The sequence below is a fragment of the Sabethes cyaneus genome, chromosome 1 (assembly GCF_943734655.1).
Source record: "Sabethes cyaneus chromosome 1, idSabCyanKW18_F2, whole genome shotgun sequence".
Taxonomy (NCBI): Eukaryota; Metazoa; Arthropoda; class Insecta; order Diptera; family Culicidae; genus Sabethes; species Sabethes cyaneus.
In genome coordinates, this window is record NC_071353.1 from 173675081 (window position 1) to 173697436 (window position 22356).

The window sequence follows — 22356 nt, forward strand, 5'->3', positions numbered from 1 at the left end:
ACCCCGTACTCCGTAGGTTTTCGTTGCTTCAGTCAGTTTAGTCGCCCTCCGTTCATTCATGCACGCACGGGTACCGTTTTCCCGTTTCCTCCGTGCGAAATTGTTTTTTGTTTACATTTGTACAATAAATTCTCACTTTTTGCTCTTTCCTCAGTGCGCTGCGCTGCGCTAGCAAGCTTTGGATGTGTTTGTAAGCCTTGCTTAGATAGGCGGTTCGTGTGCGTAATTATTTAACAGTATACTGTCTGCGTTCAAACAGTGGTGCCAGCCGAATTTTTTTGGTATTTCAACTAAATCTCTGTTAGTTTTTAGAGCCGAATATAATTGACATTTGTTTTCTATTTTTAGGTTTTCCATCATTCAACATTCGAAAAAAAATCAGTCCGACCAGCAGCACTTCGACCTCGGCTGGAGCAGTATTGGTGCAATGGTTCGTATTTTATTTTCTTTCCTCGCCTGGCCTGGCACTGGCACTCTGGCAGTCGCAGTCAGCTTTGATGATGGCTGCTGCTGCTGCTGCGGTGAAAGAAAGAGAAGCGGCAATAATAAGGGGCGATGAGAAACGAAGGCACACAATATCTTTGCGGCAAGCATCGAACGACAGAGCCGCGGCCAACTTCAATCATTTTCATTTTGCCGAGCCGAGCCAGCCAGCCAGACCATTATTGCATTCGGCGGCTGCTTTCAGAGGTTCGTTCGTTCTGTTTCTGTCGGTTGCTTGCTTGCTTGCCAGTTTAGCGCAGCAGTCCGTTCGTTTCGTTCAGTTGCTGAGAGACTACGATCGGGTGTGGACGTGCTTTGAATTTTCGCTGTCGGTTTTCTGTGCAAAATATACAAGGTGGTCGGTGTTTCAGGGGTTTTCGGAAATAGGTGCCACTACTAGGGTAATTCGAAAGTATTCGAATACTTGAGAAAAGCGGTAGCATCTGTGCTCGTCGTGATTACTTCCCGCTCTGCGGGGATTAGAAACTTTGAATGGAGTTCTGAGTGTGATTTGAATGCAGCGCAGGGGATTTCAGCTCATAATAAGCTGAGAGAAGCGAAGAGCGGTGGTATTATGCGAATGCACTTTTGAAATAAACAAAATCTGAAGCACGGAATAGAAACCATGGCAACCACAAAGTGTTCTTTCGTTCGCCTACTGGGATTAATGTTGTCAGTTTTGGTGTTGAATTCGGTGCGAGCAGTGGAAGAGCTCAAGTGCGAACTGATTACGGTGGCAGCCTGTCAGAATTTGGTGTACAACATGACGGTCGCCTCGGCACCTTTGACTACGGTGGCCAACGGATCGGGAAACTCGAGTTCCGGCGAACCCGGGGACTCGGCCGGTATCCGGTCGCAGATGGACGCGGAACTACTGGTGAGTACTGCTGTTATCATACTGCGAAAATGATGGCTGCTGATTGTCGGCCGTAAAGTTTTTTCTTTTCGTTCGTTTCGGAAAACATTACAGGGAGTTGCGCTGGAGAGCACAAAATTTGATGCGCTGAAACCGGTTGTAGTCGCGCTAATGGTGTCACTATGGGAAAGTATCCCTTCGGGATGGTCAAATTTTGACTGGTGATTGAAATTTCGCACCGACAGTCCCTCGATGTTGGTTGTTCCGCGCGTGGGGGAAGCTATTTTTTGTCTAATTGTTCGATAATAGTTTTTGTTCACCCACAGTTCAAAGAGAATCTGCCGGTCGGTCAATCGGGGCGGTTGCTGGTTGCTTTTTACAGTGCCTTCTTCGTATCTTTCCGACTTAAGAGAGCCGCGCTTGCTCGGTTGCGGTACGTGTTTCTTCCATATATTTATCTGTTTTTTTTTTTCTATACGGCTGTTCGACCATTCTTCACCTTTTGCGCCATTCCGATTGCTGTAGTACAGACACACGGTGGGACGATGAGGCGAAGGCAGCGGCAGCTATCTGCTCGCAAAGGGAAGAATAGCAGCGAATTGCTTTTAAAGTATTATTTCATTCTTCTGAGTGGAGGAAATTCCGCCCGGGCATTGGAGACTTGGTGGTAGGCAAGATTTGATGGTTTCGATTTTGAAATGTCTGAAGCGGGGTGTGTGTGTGCGTGTGCGTGTTTTACTCCCCACGAAAGTGGAGACAAAATTTTGCTCCAGGAGTACCTTATTTTCGAGGGGATTATTTTTGTCAGGCGACCGTGTAATCAACGGAAGGGTAAACAAGGGGGGGAAGAGGGTTCAGAATGGATAACTTCATACAGAAACCGAAAACTCTCATCGATTTGAGAGACTACAGAAAAATAGAACCTTATCAGGCCTGAAATGTGTTTGCGGTCATAAATTTGTATATAGCTATCTTATCTATATAGCCTTTTATATATATTTTTTTCATATATCGGTAAAAAGGTGCCGACAAAGTGGCGCAAAGGGAGCATAGACCGGTCCGGTTGAGCGTGTCCTCCTCGGTTGGAGCGCTTTGCTGCTTACTACTTGCTTGCTTTTGCTGCGATAATTGCAAAGTCAGGTTTCAATTTTTGCCTTCGTTTCTTCTGCCGCTGATAATTGATGTTAAATTAAACAATTATTTCTCCATCTGCGTCTAATGGACTTGCAGCCTGCCTTTCTTGTTGGTTTAAGAAATTCCTGCACTGCTAGCGCATCGAATTCCGTCATAAATTATTCTTATTGATCCACTTTCACGTGACAAGTGTGTGTGTGTATTTGACCGTTTGATTGATGCTCCGCGTCTCGGAAGGTGTTGATAAGATTGGCTATCCGTTCCACTCCGCCAGCGGCAAATGGCTTTGATCCACCGGGCAGAGTGTGAATGCTTTTAGCACCCTCTTCAATGGAACGCGATCGTTTCCGAGATTTGTTGAGGCGTACATGATTTATCGATCAGAGTAAGATGGCCCAGCAGTCAATTATTGCTGGCAGTTGAGTCACGCTTGATTTTACTCTGTGTCCGAACTGGCAAACATACGGCAATAGGAGCACCGTGCGAAAGCAAACATCCATAATTGAATGAACTCTTCTCCATCAACCAGCAGGATCCGGGGAAGATGTCTCCTAGGTGATAGACGCTGTTGGCCTTATACGTGGCTTGAGCGGGTCGCGCACACACGCATACCTCCTTTCGCGGGGCTTGTCATTTTAATTGCATTCTAATTCACTCGGCGGTTGAGATGTGCCGCACCAACTACGGACACCGGCTTGCGCCGGCTTCCAATTACGGCCAAACCGGGGCCGCGACCAGCGCAGCAGCGGTCGGCAGTGGTTGCGCATGGTTTTTGCCGCGGATCGTTTCTCCACCATCGGCGGAAGAAGGAGGAGTGCTTAGTACTTAGCGGCGATGGATGGTCTGGTTCTGCACGCAGTCACGGACTGGACACGTCCGGAACGGACTGCAATTGATGAGCAGAAAGCGGCAGTGGCAACACTGTCCGCCTGGTAGGAAAACAGGTTGATGAATTGGACGGCTTTGGTACCATTTTCGTCCAGGTTGAGCTACCGTTTTCAACTTACAACGGCATCTAAGGGTTCGAAAAATGTTCGCGCCGTCTCCTTCCTTCTATCCTTACTTACAGTAACGGAAGCAATAACTTCGTACTTCGACCATGTAGCATTCCCTTGCCCCCAGACCATTCAACGTCATAAAAGGTCTCACCCGCTGTTTTTTCGGACGCTTGATCGGGATCCATACAGCTTCGCTCGAATCAGTTTCGTAGGAAAACTTTGTTCAAGCATTATCTGTCACGGTTCATTTCGCTTGACTGTATCATGTGCCGCTTTGAAATCCACAAACAGATGGTAAGACTGTAAATTGTAGTTTCGTAACTTATCTCCTTCTCCAAAACCAGTTTGGTATTCGCTGGTCTCCGCCAAAGGTATCAATCCAAACGGACAGGATAGGGGAAAGCACTGTACGCAGGGTTTGGCAAGTTCCTACAATTAAGTTGATATCACTTTCTATAGGTAGAGCATATCGGTCATCCAATCATTCCACACTACATCTCGTCGATCTCGACACTTTCGAAATTACTCCAGTCATGATTGTTGAAGCTGCTCGTAGACTGAAGCGATCATTTTTCCCCGGACTTGATGGAATCCCAGCCGATATTTTTTGTCGCTACGCATTTGACTTATCTTTACCACTTTGTTGTATTTTCAACAAGTCTTTTGCACAATCGTCGGAATGTTAGGAACTACAGAGGAATTACCAGCTTGTCTGCAGCTTCCAAGCTTTTTGAAATTATTGTGGGCACTGCCATGCTTAACCGTAGCAAAAACTATATGTCAGCCTACCAGCACGGGGGTTCATGCCTGGCCGATCGGTTTCCACCAACTTACTCGACTTTACCTCCTTCTGCATCACACAACTTGAAGAAACCTTCTACGGAAATTGCATCGTTTGAGAGCCTCAGCGCAACTATTGGCCTGGCTTGAATCATATTTACGCGATAGAGTCTTGCAAGTCAAGTTAGAATCTGCTGTTTCATCTGCTTACACATAAGTCTGGTGTTCCTCAAGGGAGCAAATGGGGCCCCTACTATTCATATTGTTCTTCAACGATGTAGTTATGCTACTAGAAGCCGAATGCGCACTTATCTACGCTGACGATCTTAAATTGTTTCTTACTGTGTGTTTCAACGACGATTGTCGCCGGCTCCAAAGATTGTTAGATAGTGAGATCATCTTTGACTACAATATAAACGGAAATACTCTCTGGGGAAGGTCGAGCAAGTTAGCGACCTAGGCGTCTTACTCGACTCTAAACTTAAGTTTAACGCTCACCGTTCTGCTATTATTTCCAAAGCCTCCCGACAGCTAGGATGCATCTCCAAAATTGGAAGAGATTTTATGGACCCTCTGTGCTTTAGTCCGTCCTTTGCTTGAAAAAGCCTGCGTGATTTGGCAACCACACCAGCTCACCTGGATTCTAAGAATAGTACGCATCCAAGATCCAAAGACGATTTGTTCGTATTGCCCTCAGAGATTTGCCATTGGAGAGATCCAGAGAATCTTCCTCCTTATCGTGAACGTTGTCTTCTGCTCGGTTTGATCTCAACAAGATCTCTGCAAACTACGGGCTTATTGCACATGGAATTCCACCGAACCACGTTTGGGTACAACGGAACCAGTAACTTCATGCATCCGGATGTTGCATCTCGAGTTGAAGAACTGTACGAATTTGGAGAGCCTACTCGAATGTTTGTTCAAAAATTGTCAAGATCTGAAGCTTTGTAAGAGCTTGTGTGACCTTCATTAAGACATTGTCAGATGAATGCATTCAATAAATGAATAATAAATAAAAATTTATCCATCATCCTCCCTGCATCGGGGTCGATCTGAGTTTGCCAGTGAGTTCCAGAACAACTCAGAGACGGCTTGTTTGAAAAGAAGCTCCTCGGTTAGAAGTCCAGGGAAAGTACCCATTCTACCGTGGAAGCATCTCCAAGCTTGACTGAAATTCGCTAAGGAACATCTAGACTGGATTGGACACAATAAAAACATTCAAACATGAAGGAGGAAATATCATGGCCTGGGGATATTTCCTGCTGGTACGGGGTTGGTCCGATTTCCTGGATAAGCTAAGCAGTTTTAAAAACTGCAATGTTGACACGCGCGGAATGGGAAATGCTCCGAACTCACTGCTGCTCGATCGATCGAAGAAATGTTTTGAGGAAAGTCCGTCCTCTGAAATCAGAAAACAAGGAGGGAACTGTGGGCCAAAAACTGTGGGCCAAAAACTGTGGGCCTGTGTGTCTGTTCCAGTGTTTGTAGGTTCTTACGTTTTATACCAAAGAGACACATATTAACAAATGTTCACTAAAACGTCCATGACTTTCTCGGTACCGTCAAACGGGGTAACTTGCAACAGCGGGGTAACATGCAACAACACAAGATCGATCCAATTTACTGTAATTTTTGATCTGTTACTTCAACTTTTAATCTATATCAGTCACTGAATCTTGTTGTTAACAGTTCAAAGAAGCCATAGATACTGTTATGTTGATTTTCTGCTGTTTCGGTGATTTTTAAAAAATTCCATAAGATGGTGTCAAATTCATCGTCAATTTTTCGTCAGTAAAACGTTTGTGTCGTCCACAGGCACTTCAAATAAAAGAAGCCTAACATACATTTTTTATAGCAAAATGAACCATAAGGAAACAAAATAATCGATTTATGATGACTAGTTTTGTTTATCTTACTTGTTACCACATTATTCGTAAAACAAATACTTAAACGGGGTAACTTGCAACAGCTGGTAGATATAAAAAGCTGTGTTCCGCTAGCTTCAAGAGGCAAGTTATCATTTAATTTTGCATCAAACAATACTAAAGCACACCTGAAGAGTGTAAGATACTTTCGGTAAGTCGGAAATTTGCCAGTTTTTCTCTGGAAATGGCTACTGAAAATGGCCATAGAAGAGACCAAAAAGGAAATAACCTCACTGAGAGAATCGACCAGCAATATGGCTGTGTCTAATTACGATCACTCGTAACGTAATGAACATTTATATATTACGTAACCAAGATATCGATGATTTTTAACTCTCCCGCTCCATTTCATGACGTGATTTTACATAGTGGATATACGACGTGTAATGCGTTACTACGCAACTCCCGCTTGCCTAAGTGCGTTACGTAATATGTGAATGGTCCTTAAAGAAGGCAGCTCTAATCCAAGGATCCAGACAACGAATATCAACTGCATGAATAATATGAAAAGTTATTTCTGTAATTTCCGTTAAGGGGGTTCATGAATTTTTTTTACCCCGTTTAAGGGGTTACCAGTAACAAATTAGTTGAAAAATTCTACAACAGCCAATATTGTTCGCATATTTTTTCTCAATATGTGAAATTGTTCTATACTAGACCTAATAACTTTGTGTTAATTAAATGTCCTCAAATGTACTACCGATAAGTTTTCACTTGCACTCATAGTTGAGAACTGTTGCAAGTTACCCCGTTTGACGGTATATTCCAGACCAATGACCTTGTCCAGTACTTCGTTGCTGATAAGCATAATTTCGTCCATGGCTTCAATGTCTTCGTTTAATCGCTTCTGCAGCTTTTTCTTTCTTGCTGGCTCCTGTTCAGGAGTAGCTTCTTCTACTGTTTCGTAGAAAGTCTACTCTTTCAGAGTCTGGGACATCCAGTGTGGATCAGCTGCATTTTGCTTGCTCCACGTGCCACTTCCCGACTTGCCATCGAAGATATTTTCTTGATCGAAGCCACTTACTGCGGTCAACGGCAAGCGCCCCTCTCGTAGCTACCGTTCCGTGGACCGCTGCTGCCGTTGTTCCTATTCGCTATGTTGGCAGAATATCACTTTCAGCAGTTTTGCTGCAATCGGATCAAAGGATGTGAATTGAACTCGGGAACTATCCGAAGTGATCCTCTTTCACTGGTTGGCTACTTTTCCAGTCAGTTGCCCCTGGATGCGAGGAGATTACGTCTTCTAGTATTGATATCTAGGCGACTAAGCAATTCAGGACAATCCGTTATTCCCTTGAAGGAGATCGCCGACGAAACACGCCTTAGCCACATTGCACCTTCCTTCCAGCCAGCGGTTCTAAATTAATCAGCTTGCAACGGCTTTCGTAACTCGGCAGGTTACGTGGGTCACGCCAGCGTAGGTTTCCGCTGAACTGCTTCAATCCGATGAATTGAATTTTGGTGAAAAGGTGACCAAACAATGGCGAAGTACTCTAGCATTGGACGAACCAGCGAGTAATATAAAGATTTTATGCAATCTACATTCTTGAAGCTTTTAGCAAAGCGGAACAGAAATCCTAGTTGTGAGGAAGCCCTGGATACAACGAAAGAAATGTGATTCTTGAACGTTAGTTTCGAGTCGAGTTTGGAGACTCCCAAGTCTTTAACAGTTGTTTCGCGCTTTAGGTGCGTCTCATGAAGGGCGTAATCGTGCAGATACCTGTTACGTTTGCGACCGAAGGAGATTCGTCAAAGGTCTCCAGATCCTATTGTAAGAGATGGGCATCATTAGGGCTTATAACTATGCAGTACATTTTCAAATCGTCAGCATAAGATAATCCCGAACATTCGAGGATCGTGTTCACGTTATTCATGTACAGCAGTAACAAGAGCGGTCCCAAATGACTGCCTTGGGGAACGCCGGAGGTCATCCGGCGAAGGGTGACGATACGTATTTGCCGATTTTAACCGGCTTAGTTCTGCCGATGAGATAGGAGCGAAGCCAAGTCAGCAGATGGCTATCTCATGGTTTTTCACGGTCGAAAGCTGCAGAAAGGTCCGTATAAATGGCGTCAACTTGATTTCCTTCTTACAATGCACGGATGATGAACGATGTAAAACCACGATTGAATTGGTTGTCGTTGAGCGCTTTGGCATGAATCCATGCTGGTCAGGAGAGATGCAGTGTGAGCAATCTTGGATCAACTTCTCCAGAACGATTAGCTCAAATAACTTAGAGACAGCGCCTAAGGCAGCAACATCACGGTAATTAGCAAAGGTTCGGGGAAAACTCCCATTGTCAATGATATATCGAAAACCTTAGCTAAGGGTAATGCAAGAGTATTTAGACAGCGTTTCAAGACCATGATGGAAGGAAACAGTTAACTACTGGATGCGCTTTACCGGTTAACCACTGGTTTTTCTAGTCTCCACTAGGATGATCGCAAGGTACGGTTGGGCCCATAACCTTGGTGGAATAATAAGTCAAAAACTACTAGACATACAGCCCTAAGAGTTGTACGAAAGGGTGTCATAGGACTGTATCAGATCATCAGATCAAAGACTAATGCAAACTGCATTTCTGAATCTGTGAATGCCATTGTTTAAGTGAATGAGGTCTCAAACTCTCAATTCATCATAAAAAATTCTTGCCTTCTAAAGTCCCCACATGCCAAATTTGGTTACATTTGCTTGATTAGTGTACTCGAGTTATGAGGAAATTTATATATTATTTGTATGGGAGCTTCTGCAGGCGTCGATGGGATTTTTCCAGCGTTGCTTCAAAAGGGTGAAGCAGACCTAATACCGACCCTCACTAAGGTTTTCAGGGCAAGCTTAAGGTTGAATTATATTCCATCGACATGGCGATTAGTAAAAGTCATCTTCATATCAAAAGGTGGTAAGAGAGATCCCAAACGAATCCCAAATCCTTCAGACCCATTAGTCTATCTTCGGAGCTGGCATCTCAACAGTCACAGCGCTCCATTCGCTTGTGGGAAAAATTGAAAAATCCCTTTCAGTTAAAGAACTCGCTCTTTGTTCATTCTTGGATATTGGAAAATATTCTTGGATCTATGGAAAATGCTATGAAACGAAGAAAATTTAACAAGTGCATCGTTGACTGGATTCATACAATGCTTGCAAAGAGAGAAATCCCTTCTAAGCTTGGTGGATCGTCTATAATGATAGAGGCTATGAAAGGTTGTCCTCAAGGAGGTGTTCTTTCGCCACTTATCTGGTCTTTGGTGGTAGACGATTTACTTAGAACCCTTGAAGCAAAAGCTTTCGAAGTTGTAGGCTTTGCAGACGATTTCATTTCATGTCAGTTCGATAATACGGTTTCAGAAAGAATGCAACAGGCTCTGAAACATACCCAAATTTGGTGTAGAAAGGAGGGCCTTAGCATTAATCCGGCAAAAGTCGTAATCGTCCCATTCACAAAGAGCAGGAAACTCAACTTGAAGCCTCTCAAGCTTGAAGACAGAGAAATTAGTGTCACATGAATATTCTGAAACTTTTCAAAATCGGGCCCGTGTTAAGTATGAACGGAGATTGGCTGAATCCGGCGGATAACTATGATACTCCCTACAAGGTGTGTGAAACTTCACGCTCCGACTGGGAGAGGGAGTGTTCCTATGGTTCGTCAAGGCTCAACGATATTTTTCATGGATGGCTCAAAAATTGGTTCAAAAACTGGTGCTGGAATCTATGGCCCTGAAACAAAAATATCAGTGGCTATGGGACTATGACCAACTGTGTTTCAGGCGGAGATCTTTGCAATAATTGACTGTGTGAATGTTTGCTTGAGAAGAAGATATTGCATTTTCTCTGAACTCTGACAGTCAAGCAGCATTGAAAGCGATAAGCGCTTGCAAATGCACATCGAAAATAGTCTGGGATTCTGGCATTCTTTCATTACGGCAGCTATGCCAAATGACTACAGTAAATCTGTATTGGGTTCCAGGGCATTTTGTGGCATTGAAGGCAATGAAATAGCAGACGAGCTAGCAAAAGCGGACTCCAAATCGGAATTCATCGGGACGGAGGCTTTTTGCGGTATATCAAAATGCACAATCAAAATGGAACTTAAACGCTGGGAAGAACAAAAGGTGACGGCTAATTGGATAGCTGTCAGAGGTTGTAGCCAGTCAAAAAGATTCATTAATCCAAACGTAAAAACCACTAAAAAGCAGTAACAAAAAAAGTAAAAGGGCACTGTCCGAGTAGACATCATTTAAAGAACATGGGTCGTGTTGAAAATGATGTCTGTCGCTTCTGCAATCTTGAAAGCGAAACGTCGGAGCACCGGCTTTGCAGTTGTAGTGCGCTTTACACGAGCAGAGCTAAATTTCTTGACAAGAGATGCTTATCTCCTAGTGAAATTTGGTCTGCTAATCCCGGGACGGTTATCGGTTTCATAAACCATATTATACCTGACTGGGAACGTGCAGGAGCAAATGGCTAGTTGTCTATAAACGGCAATTGGCTTGCATGGCACGTACGGTAAACAGGGATATACTACAAAAGTTCAAATTAATGGACAAAGAAGTCAAATCCCCTTAAAAAAATGGGAGGCTCCCATCCTAAAGAGGGGAGGCGTCTCAATTCACCATAAAAAAAACTCTTGCCTTCTGAAACCCCCACATGCCAAATTTGTTTCCATTTGCTTGATTAGTTCTCGAGTTTTGAGAAAATTTGTATTTCATTTATATAGGAGACCCCCCCCCCTCTTAGAAGGGGAAAAGGTCTCAGTACACCGTAGAAAAAAATCCTGCCTTCTGAAACCCCCACTTGCTTCGAGATTAGTTTTGAGAAAATTTGTGTTTCATTTGTATAGGAGCCCCTCCTCTTACGCCCTTCTTAAAATTGCTCTCTCATCCCCCTAAATTGCTGGTCATTTTATCTATCCAACGACATATAAATTGTTCAGTTTCGTTCAGTAGTTTAGTAGTTATTAGCATTTGAAATCTTTTACAGGGTGGCAACTGGATACGAAAAACTAAATTCCCTGATTTTTCCAGGTTTTTCCCGGTGTTTAATAAAATTCTAGGTTTCATACTGCGGTATAATTTTAACTGAAAATGTGTTTCGATTATTGACATTTGAATTGTTTATCAATCTACGAGGTATTGAGAAAAATTTTCCCACCTACTCTATTTCCCTAGGCGAATTCTTCTTTCACTTTCTCTTAATATACCGACCGGCAAATTACACTCCTCCCGTGAGTTCCTCATCTGTTCTTTTTCCCGCGCAAGTTTATTCGCAAATTCATGCGCAAGCGGAGTTTTAGTGCCCATTGCGGCTAGCTTTCGAACCCGCCGTGGTGCTTTTCCTGCCAGCCATGCGGAAATGTTCGTATGTTTAATTTTCGTTCTTCGAGCCAAAAGCCATGCAAAAAAGCAGTTTGATTGAGCTAATTTTTAATTTCGCTTTACCAGTGGTGGCTGTTCTACTTTCTGACCAACGCGGCTTATTTCACTTTGCATGGATTGATCGGGATTTACTCTTCTGGGTCCAAGATAGAGCCATAAATTCGTAACGTGGAAGGTAGGGTTGCTACACCCGCATTTCGGTTACAATTTGTTACAACAGTATGGCAAGTTTATGTACTGCCGTGAGTCAGTGGAATTTCTCCAACATTTTTCCCGGAAACCGAATTTCGCTGCGGTGCCACTGGCATTTACTTCGATGTTCTGCGAATTGTGTCACATGCCCCAAAATGTCTGTCCTGAAACTTCAATGTCATTCGATTCGACTTGACTAACGCCAAACGAAACGCGCAAAGTGAGTGCAAACTAAATTTGTTATATCACTTCACTTGCCTCGCAGAAAAAGGCCCTTTGTAAAACACTGAGATAACCCAATCTATCGCTTGTGTGCCGTACTTTTTTATCTATTTCTAAGTATTCTTAACTACTCAATGAATCGATCATTGGGGTTGTTTGAAAAATTCCCTGATTTTGTTAAAAATTCCCTGATTATTCCAGGTTTTTCCAGGTAATTTCAAATTCCCTGACAATTCCAGGTTTTCCCGGTTTTTCCAGGTAGTTGTCACCCTAAACTTTCATTCAAACGTTACACTTCTTTTTTCGTTTTCACAAAGTGCTACCCAGTCCCAGTATAGTAAACAAAGACGTAGTCCTACGTCATAAAATCGATTATTTATTCCAACTATATTCACAATTCTTGTGTGATCAAACACTAGGGGAATTATAGCAATACAACAATTATAACAGTCAGACTTGCACAGCAACGTGTGGTCAAGTGGTGTCATGCAGCAAAATCACTGTGCTTGTGTCTTTGGTGAGTTTGTGGCCAGATTGGGGGAATATATCAAATCTTGTGTGCCACAAGCATGTTTAAATCATGTCATTACATATTCTTTCAGATTATCTAAGATCTACTAATCGATTATTCGATCAAAAAGCGAGTTTACGAGTTCACGAGTTTAGAGAATTTGTTAAGCTAATTTTTAACGAAGCGTTCCTCAAGGCGGCTTTTTAGGAATGTTTCTTCTCCTTGCTCCCTATGCCACCTTTAAGCTATCAGTAAAAAGGTTTCCACTAACTACTGGTGGGGTTCGATTCTAATGTTGTCCGAATTGCACCGCCCGATGACGACACCATTAGATCAGCACCACGCTGCTAGAGCTAAGATCGCAATAAAAACCCGAATCCCGTCACCGTCGTCGTCGCCATTTTCTCACGCTGCTGGCTGCTAGCTAGTCGCCTCGCCAGGGCCACCTTCGTCGAAATTGCACCGCCTGTGCCGCGTAATTAGCGGAGATTTCATCCACTCGATCCGACGACCGACCGATCGACCGACACCGTCGGTTGACAGCACGGAATGTGGTAACTTTTAAAGTATTTTTTTCGCCTCATACCAGGATCTGGCTCTAATCCAGCCGTCAAAAAGATCCGTTGAACTTTCACATCTCTGGTAGTCGAAGCGCTCGCCAGGGGCGGATCCGGGCGGCGACAGTAACGTCGGGCAGGGCAGGGCAAAAAAAGATCCGAAATTAATTACCGGAGTGCTTTAGTGCTCACGAAATGTGCGATGCGATTTCGATAAAAGAAAAGAAGTTTGCCGACCGCCGAACCAATGAACGTGCCGCTAGCTGGTTTTTGCCTGGCTGATGCTGGATGCTGGATGACGGATTATTATCATCCGATGTGCGCTCGGGCTGCCTGCCCCGATCGTGCGTGGTAGCGAAAGGTAACAACAACAAAAAACGTGGCTACAACAACAACAACAACAACAACGGCATCAACATCAACATCAACATCAACAAAGCTCTCATCGCGGTGGCAGCAGAAGTGGCCTGCTTTGATGAAACGAAGCCAAAGCGAGCCGTGATCTCTGTGTACAACTTGATTTATATATATTGTGCTGTTTCGTTTGCTTGCTCGGTTGGGCGGTAAGAAGATTTGCTAAGATGAGATGAGATGAGAACCAACCAGAAGAAGAAGTAGAAGAAAGAAATGAAACGAAAAAGCCATTCGATGCCAACAACAACAACAACAACAACAACAACAACGGTTGAAGTTGAAGAGAAGGAGGTACAGCGTAGATGATGATGACGGTTAATCCCTAAATTGTTAATCGAAGCTCTCCTGTCGAGCGGTTGGGCAGGTATAAGCCTTGAATCGATATTCTAATTCCCCCTCGGACAGCCAGCAAGCCCCTGCGCTCTGGCCGGCTACGTTCTCGTTTGGAAGTGAGCGGATTTCGAGCGGATTGGAAGGAAGGACGGACGGACGGTCGGCAGGCAGGCAGACAGGCGAAGGTAATCGATACGCTTTTCATCTCGTTTTGCTCATTACACATGAATGAAGCGATTATTGACATTTAATCTCGACCCGAGGCAAGCCTTGGCCGCCGGCGATTGTCGGCTTTCGAGAGCAAAGATTAAACGGACGGAAGCCGACATCCTAGAGGGGTTTTTTTTCTGCTCTGTTGTTGGCTCGTCCAAGCTTACGTTTAAGCCTAAGCATGATTATTCAGTGGTGACAGGTCATGTGGAAGCTAGGTCGTCTCCGCCGATTGACAGCAACTGACAGCACCAGCTGGAATCATTGAACAGTTTTACCTTTTCAAGTGATTCGGCAAACTGCGCCAGCCGAGCCGAGAGATATTCGGCGTAGGACAACACTTAACACCATCCGGCGCACCAATCTAAGTGCGAAGGTTGCCACTTTTCCTAGAAAACACGCACTTGAAACGACTGGTGAAAAGTATCCTAAATAAACACCAGAGGAACTGCGAAAGGGACGCTTCTTCAGAAGTGCACTTTCACCCAGCTGCCAGCGGGTCGGTTCCAGGCTCAGACAGCGTTGCTAATGAGCAGAGTTTATTCTTAATTTTTGGTGCCTGCTGTCAGCACACCTGCCGCCAGTGCGCTGCTTGGGACGACAAAATCCGGGCAAACGGTTCCGAATTGTTTGAAACCAACCGGAATTCCGACCCATGGGCTCCGTTGAAAGGCAGTGATCCATCCCCCACGGGAAAAGGGGGCGGCGGTGGGTGGTTGGATGGTTGGTTGGTTGGTTGCGCGCTGTTGAATTTGCGCATCAGCCAGCCGATCCACGGTGCTGTCGATGCGATGCGAATCGACGCGCTGATGACGATGACGGTGGTGTTTTTCTGTGTTCTTCTTGGTTGGTCGATGGAATCGCCGTGGATGCGGAAAGAATCGTGCGGAGCTCGGGCCCCTCGGGACGTGGCGAATCCGATGGAGGACGGCGAGGAAGTCGGGGCGAGATCGGCCGACCGTCGAGGAGGTGTACTCAGCGTGCCGACTTTGATCTTTTTCTCGTTCCTTTTTTTTGCTCTCCCCTGCACGGTTTTATTGCTGGCTTTGCCTGGACTCGCTCGGTCGCGCCACCGCTGCTGCTGCTGCTGCACGTTTCGATGAGTCGCTCCCTCCGACATATTTTCGCAATCTTACGTCCGCAGGATCTACCAGCTGAAGCTCTATAATTAATCACAAACTGGCATGTAAATCTTAATTTGATTTAAATATGACAGAAAGGTTTAATTTTTACAAATGTTTTATTTCAATCCCCGCTTCGCGCTGTGCTGCAAAGGTTTCCGATTATGGATCGGAAAGAAAAACCGGACTGGATCGAACCTGCCTGCCACCGGCCTACGCGCCCGGTGCATGTAGCTGGCGAGTAATTTCGGCAATTACACGATTTCCCCGCAATCTGCTCTACCGTGCTTCACACCACCACGGTGTGTGCCTTTGAAAAAATTAATTTCATTTTCATAACTTAACGCCGAACTATTAAAGCTAATTTCGATTATTTATCTTTCGATTGGTACATTTTGGGGCCGCAGAGCGGCACTGGTGGTGGCGGCCGTAAGCGAGAATACGATCACCGCCGCCATCGCTGCTCGCCGGAACGGTTTTTGTGTGTCGGCCGAAAGAGTCGGCAAAGATCAAAGCCTTCTATCCACGTTCCTCGCCTGTCGATGCTCTGCTGCCATCGCACAGCACATACTCCCCCTTTATTTTGATGGAATTGTTGCTGCCAGCCTGATTGCCTGCACGAAACGGCTGGCTGCTCCGACCGACTCGACGATCAGGCTCAGTCAGGCAGTGTGGGGTCGACGACGACGGCGAGGACGACGACTACACTAGCTAGCTAGCGACGACGACGGCGACGGCTCGTACAAAGCGCACATGAAAGAGTGTGTAGTTTATGTTATTAAATTAAGCTGCCGGCTGTGCACGCCGGATTACCATGCTCTCTCTCGGTCTCGGTACAGCCTGTAACTTTTGATTATTTGTTTTAATCCCGGCAGTTTAATGGCGGACGTAATTCTCACCGATTGCGCAGCGACGCAGACAGAGGGGTTCGCAAAGAGGGTGGTGGGTTTTTGGGTGAAGGTACATCCGCAGGCAATCTGCTTTGTGCTAGGAGCAGAAGAAGCAACGACGGGTACGGGTACAGGGGGAAAATCTGATACGATTTGCGCTGTCTGCAGCAACAACAACAACAATAGCAACAACAGGTTGCCCAGTTCGTTCTCGCGTCGAAAAGAGTGCTTAATTGCTCCCGCTGTCCGGGACTGACTGCGCTCTCCGACGGATAATGAAGGCCCCGGCCGGTGCAATTCGATTTCCGAGTTACGGGGGCCGCCCTGTAATTATTCGATTTTATTTGATCGGTGCGGTAGGTTGTCCGGTTCGGTCCGGTCCGGTCTGGTCCGGTGGGTTGAGTCGTCGGTTGGGTTGGTTAGGTTCGGGAGAACCTTCTGCTCTGGTCTGGTCAGTCGGACTTCCGACTTGTCAACCACTGATGGCGGCCGATTTTTTTTCGACAATCCATGACGTGTAATTTGTTCCGTTTTCAAACAATAACCTACTGCATTCGGCATTGTGCTCGTGAAGAAAGGTTAATACCAATGAACGGTATATCCGAAGAAGAGTTGCCTTGACACTCTCGATGGTTTTGTTTTACTGAATACATGTCCGACTCGATTATCCGGAGTGTTCAATGTTCTTCATCCTCCGAATATCAAAATTCGATCAGAAAAGCGCCATAGGACGTAGTCCTATATCATAGCTCTTTGGAGCAAAATCCAGTGTCATTGAAAAAGTAGAAGGATTCGTGCTTAGTAGCAGGGGTGTGTATGAATTTCGATATAACTTCAATGACAAAATCGAGATACGACACTGTTCTAACAATCCAGTCGTCGTATGTTTGAATCTCGGCCGGGCGGTGCTGCTAGATTAGGTGACCAGATTTTTTTCTGGATGAATGCCGGACGGCGGAGGCCAGACGGAAAGCGGCACCTAGGAGGATTGGGCTAAACATGAAAAGAAGAGGCTCAAAGGAGACAAACGGGCGTCTGCCATGGATGGTAACCGTTGACGTCGACGAATTAGGAGTGATAGATGAATTCGTGATTTAGAAGCGCTGGTGACCGCGCGACCGGTGACACTAGTAAGGGGATCCATAGGGGATTAATAAAATTTGTTCTGGGTTCCAGGACACTCCGGGGTAGAAGGAAACGAGAAAACTGATACATTAGCAAGAAAAGATTTATCCACTAACCTTATTGGTTCAGAATCATTTTGCGGGGTCTCATCAAGTGGCCTGAAAATCAAATACAAAGAGTGGGAAATTAACACTATAAAGGGAAATTGGTTTGCCGCATCTGAATTACGGCAATCAAAAAAGTTGATTATAACTAGCGGTAAGAAAAGCCTGCTTAGTTTTAATAAAAAAGAACTAAGCGTAATGCTAGAATTGCTTACAGGATATTCCCGAGTAAATACCGTCTCACGAAGGTGGGCTTCCTCAGTGAAGATACGCTTCTGAGTGTGGCGCATTCAAGCGGGAAATCCGGCTCATATTGCTACGATTAAGAAGCAGGTCGTACGAAGCTGATAATCTACAAATTTTTATTAGATCATTAGTTCTTTATGAACTTGAAGTTGTGACGCTACTCACGGAGGAAATATACGCCCTTGTCATGTTCGAGCAGAAGGTACTACAGACGATATTTGGCGGGGTTACAAGTTAAAAGCGGAGAGTGGCGGAGGCGTATGAAACACGAGCTACAGACACTGTTTGGAAAGACTCCCATCGTACATCTGGCGAAAGTCGCTAGACAATGGATGTCGGACGAAAGTGCGACAAAAACGGTTCTCTTCAACAACCTCACATGTACCAGGAATAGAGAGGCTTAACGTGCAAGATGGCTCGACCAGGTCGAATACGACTTGCGACTTCTACGACGCCTGAGAAATTGGCGACGGCTGACTCAAAATCTAACTGAATGGAGACAACTGCTCAAAACTGAGCTAGCCCGATTCTGTGCTGATGACATCTGGCACAATAAAGAAATTAAGCAATGTGGGACACTTTCCGGGACGCTTGATAATCCGGCACAAGCTATCCAAATCCGGGAAGTCTGGTCAGCCTATGCTAGATAAAGTCAGAAGAATCGTTGCGCTAGCCTCGTTATTGTCCTGTACTCCAAAAGCCGGCTGCGATGTCTGCAATGGCAGTGGCGTTTGCATGAAATTAATTTTCATGCAAACATTTCGTTAGTTTGTAATCGATATCTAACATCTCAGTAACGTTATTGAAGGATAGCGGAAACAGTAAGGGTCCCATATTTCTGCCTTGCGGGACACTAGAGATATTGGAGAATTGCGACGCAATATAGGAACCATGTTTCATGTAGGGAAAGTTTGCACAGTAGATTTCAAAAGCTGCCTAAATCTGTGTAAATTACGTCCACTTGCTTGTTATGCTCTATCTGTGAGCTATAGATCGAGGTAAATTTTGATAAATTCATACAAACAGAACGACCAGGCATAGAACCAAGCTCAGCAGAAGATATGTAATGCTGAAGATATATAACGTTATAACGGTCGTCTGTTTAATATACTGGTAACTAGTTGCACTGCTTCCAAACATTCGAGAATATATCTTGTTCACACGATGTGTTGAAAATGATGCGTTAAGAAATGACTAAGAGTTCAATAGTGAGTCAAAGCTACGTACCAGAGAAATTTTGCAAACAACTGACAAGAATCAGAAACGGTTGTGGATTCAATTCCATCAAAGTACAATGCCTAACATTTTTCAATTATTTAAAAACTCTTAGAGAAACATACAATTTGTGAAATCTGTGAAACTGTGTTGTAAAAGTCGGTTAGAAAAATTTCCATTCGATTGATACCAATATCTCCAGAATCTATTGAGGAATGACTGAGTCATAAGCGCGCAAAACCGCTTTTATTGTTTTTTTCACATTTTGAGTTTTCTCCAATTCCCTCTCAAAATTGTCTGTCCAATTTGTTGATATTATATACAGAAAACTACGTTGCTTTAAACGCAATCAACCGATTTTAATTCTGTTTTGATTCTGTCATCTAAAGAAGTGTTTTGCGAGAAATGCAAAATAAAAAAGTTATGGAGAAAAAACGCAAAATAGCATAGTCACCCCAACTTGATTCAGGAAAAACGCCCTAATATGGAAACGGTTTAAGATAGAGGGATTTTGTCTTCTGCAATATTACTCAAAATACTTCAAGCAATAAAATTGCTGAAGTGAATATTGCTCTATCTTGTTTCGTTTTGAAGATATTTTCTGGATCTTGGTTAATTTAAAGGTCACCCTCAAATAGCTTATGCCAAAAAAGCGGCATCCTAAATTAAGATTTTGTTGCTAACACGTAAATAGTCTAAAATCAACGACTGCTGAGTAAGCAATTTAGTCCACCTAATTTGGTTTTCTAGACGATACAGTAGTGCAGTGTTAGTGAAAAAGTAGAAGGACTAGGAATGTAAAACAATTTGTCTCCAACTGCTGAATCTGAGGGTCTTTGTTTGAATTTCAATATATGTAACTTCAGAATCGAGTTTCGGTACGATGCTGGTCTAACAATCCAGTCGCCACCTGTACGAACTAGCGCCGTAATTGTCCTGTACTCTAACAGCCGGCTGTGGAGTCTGTCGATAAAGAAGGGTCAAGTCTTCAATTACTACTATTGGTTGCCCTGATGAGAACTGATTAGTTTTGAACCGTATAGCGATGACACCGGAGTTTCCCTAGCTGAATGGACACGGGACAATAAGACCGGAGGTCGATTGTGAATTTGAGTAACATTGTACTACTTACATCTGACTGCTCACTAGAAACTTCCCATTACTCATTTATCACTCAGAGTGTCGATTATGGAAAAAGTTAGGCAAAACTTGGAGACCAGGGGAAATCTCCCAATGACTCCCAAAATCGCTAAGCATGTGTCCAGATGCATTTTTCCGCGATGAAAGGTTTTATCACATTGCATTTGTTGATGCTTAGTGTCAAAAAATGCCGGGTGCACCAACTCTGCATGCGGTTTACATTAAGTTGCGAGTAATCCTAACTGTTGACTGTTGACGATGTTATATACTTTGACGTCGTCCCCGGCGTAAAACAGTCGGCATTCAGATGGCAGTGTATAACAAAAAATTGCTTGATATATAGCGAAAACAAAAGGGGTCCCAGATTGCTCCCCTGAGAGACGCCGGAAACATTCGTAAACACTTCCGAACAAGAAGGTCCGATTTTCCACCCAGTGAGTTCAGAGCAGATAGCAACAACTTGTCCATCGTTGTCCATTGTCCATTATGCGAGCTCAGAGTGATTCAAACTCGTTCAAAATTGTGGCAAATAAACCACATAGAATCCTCATGCTGAGCAGTTGAAATATAATTCTTACATGAGTAGAACTTATGAACAACAGCATAAGGAGGTGATGCCTCTAACCTGCTGCCTAGCAACCGTTCTTGTGAACAGAGAACATAAATGATGAAATTTGCTCTTTTACTTGACCTGCTAAATAATTTCACCTCCGAGCACAACTTTATGGGAACGATGAAATACCCCCGAGTAGCATTCCAATAGCAATGTGGTACTAATTTCTTATAGTAATTTTATCAGAGCACTGTCGAGTGTGCCAGTTTTGAATGGGATTGCTCAAGTGAATTTTGTTTTATTTGAATAACAGTTCTGAAGTATGATTGAAGAAATACCCATGAAACTGTATTTTCAATAAACGTAATTCATCTTATAAGCGGTTTTTAGGAATATTTGATTCCCGTTAGAAAACAAAGTATAATTGTTTCCTTAAAACTTGACAATAGTCTTGACAAAGATATATGACTATCTTTTGCAAGTTAAAATGCTGCTATAAAATTCTCTTAAAACCGTATATTCTTGTGAAAGAAAACTTACGCTTAGGCAAGAACATTCTAGCCTGAACAACGAATCTGTTAAAATGGACGCCAGAGCCTGGAGCAAATTGAAAAATTGAAAAACACAGTGTCACAAGTATGAATTCGAAATAAACAGCACTTGACACATCGTTGATGTTTTCGTATTTTATACTAGAGGAACAGAGTTTGTGGCTAACGGTTTGGGATTATTGCTGCGACTGTTGTGTCTGTCCCCGGTCCTGTGTGTGTGGGCATGGGAAACAGAACTTTCGGAATCCAACTTATGGCAGGTATAAATCTTAGCCAGGCACCGTCGTGATAGCTCGTCTTCGCTTTGGGAAGTGTTTTTTTTTTGTTCGAAGCGATATCTTCCTGTTGCAACCTACCAGCAACGTGAGCGATAACCATCCCACGTGCCTTTACTACCAAAACGTACGAAGATTACGGACAAAGGAGAACCATCCTTTCTGGATACAAGCGAGAGCAACTACGATGTTATTGTGTTGACCGAAATATGGCTTGAAAAATACACTATCGGAAACAGACGAGTTCGAGGGGTTAAGATCGACGCGATGGACAGCAAAACATTCTGCTGTCCATCGCGTCGATCTTAACCCCTCGAACTCGTCTGTTTCCGATAGTGTACAGCAGCTAAGAGTTAAAATCGTTACGCCTCGTAGAATTGCGAGTGTGGATATGATCTATTAATCCCCCGATTATCGTAACGATGTTAGCAGCATTCATGACGTGAACTCTATCGGTGATGTTGTCTCCACCTTGGAACCCAGCGACTAGGTTCTCCAGTTTGGAGACTATAATCTGCATCAGCTTCGACTCCTACAGGATTACGTCAAGTGATTGAACATTTCTGGTCGACTCCCGTTCTACTGCATCTCCCAGCAGACTAAAACGTCTGAGCGCTAGAGCTCTGCGAAGATAATGTCGGAATCATTCTCATCATACCAAAACAGTAGTTCAACCGTGTGAGTTACGAATACAAGAAACTCAACAGATTTCTGTACCAACGGTAAGAGAACATACGCAATCGTATCTGTCCGGAAATTCAAAACGATTCTAATATTTCGTGAATTCTAAAAAGAAAGAAGCAGTGGTCTTGCAGTGTTAGTTCATCTTTGGGTGCAAGTTACCAACTCTCTGAACATGAGAAGTGCGTTTTTTTGGCCCAACACTTCAAAAATTCATGCACTTGAAGAAGTTTTCAGCACTGCAATTGAACCACCATAAAGCTCTCATAAAATTCGAGAGACCCACACTAAAGAATTTGCTCCAAAATATGTTCAAAGGTCCTCTTGAAACTTAAAATTTTTGTCGATATCTACTTATAGTGACTTTCAAGAGATGCTTAAAACTATAATAAAACCACTACAAGTGTTAATGATTTTATGGCTCCCCTATTTTAGAACACTTGACTTGACATCATCAATTTTTCACAA

General features: G+C 43.9%; 1 protein-coding gene across 1 annotated transcript in view; it reads left to right on the forward strand.

Moving 5' to 3' along the window:
- The first annotated feature begins 738 nt into the window (after positions 1–738).
- Positions 739–22356, forward strand: part of LOC128743508 (frizzled-3) — a 46871-nt gene continuing 25253 nt past the window's right edge. Inside the window, exon 1 of the mRNA XM_053840108.1 lies at positions 739–1360. Within this exon, the coding sequence (XP_053696083.1) occupies positions 1109–1360 (252 nt within the window). The 5' untranslated portion in view covers positions 739–1108. The remainder of the gene's footprint in view (positions 1361–22356) is intronic.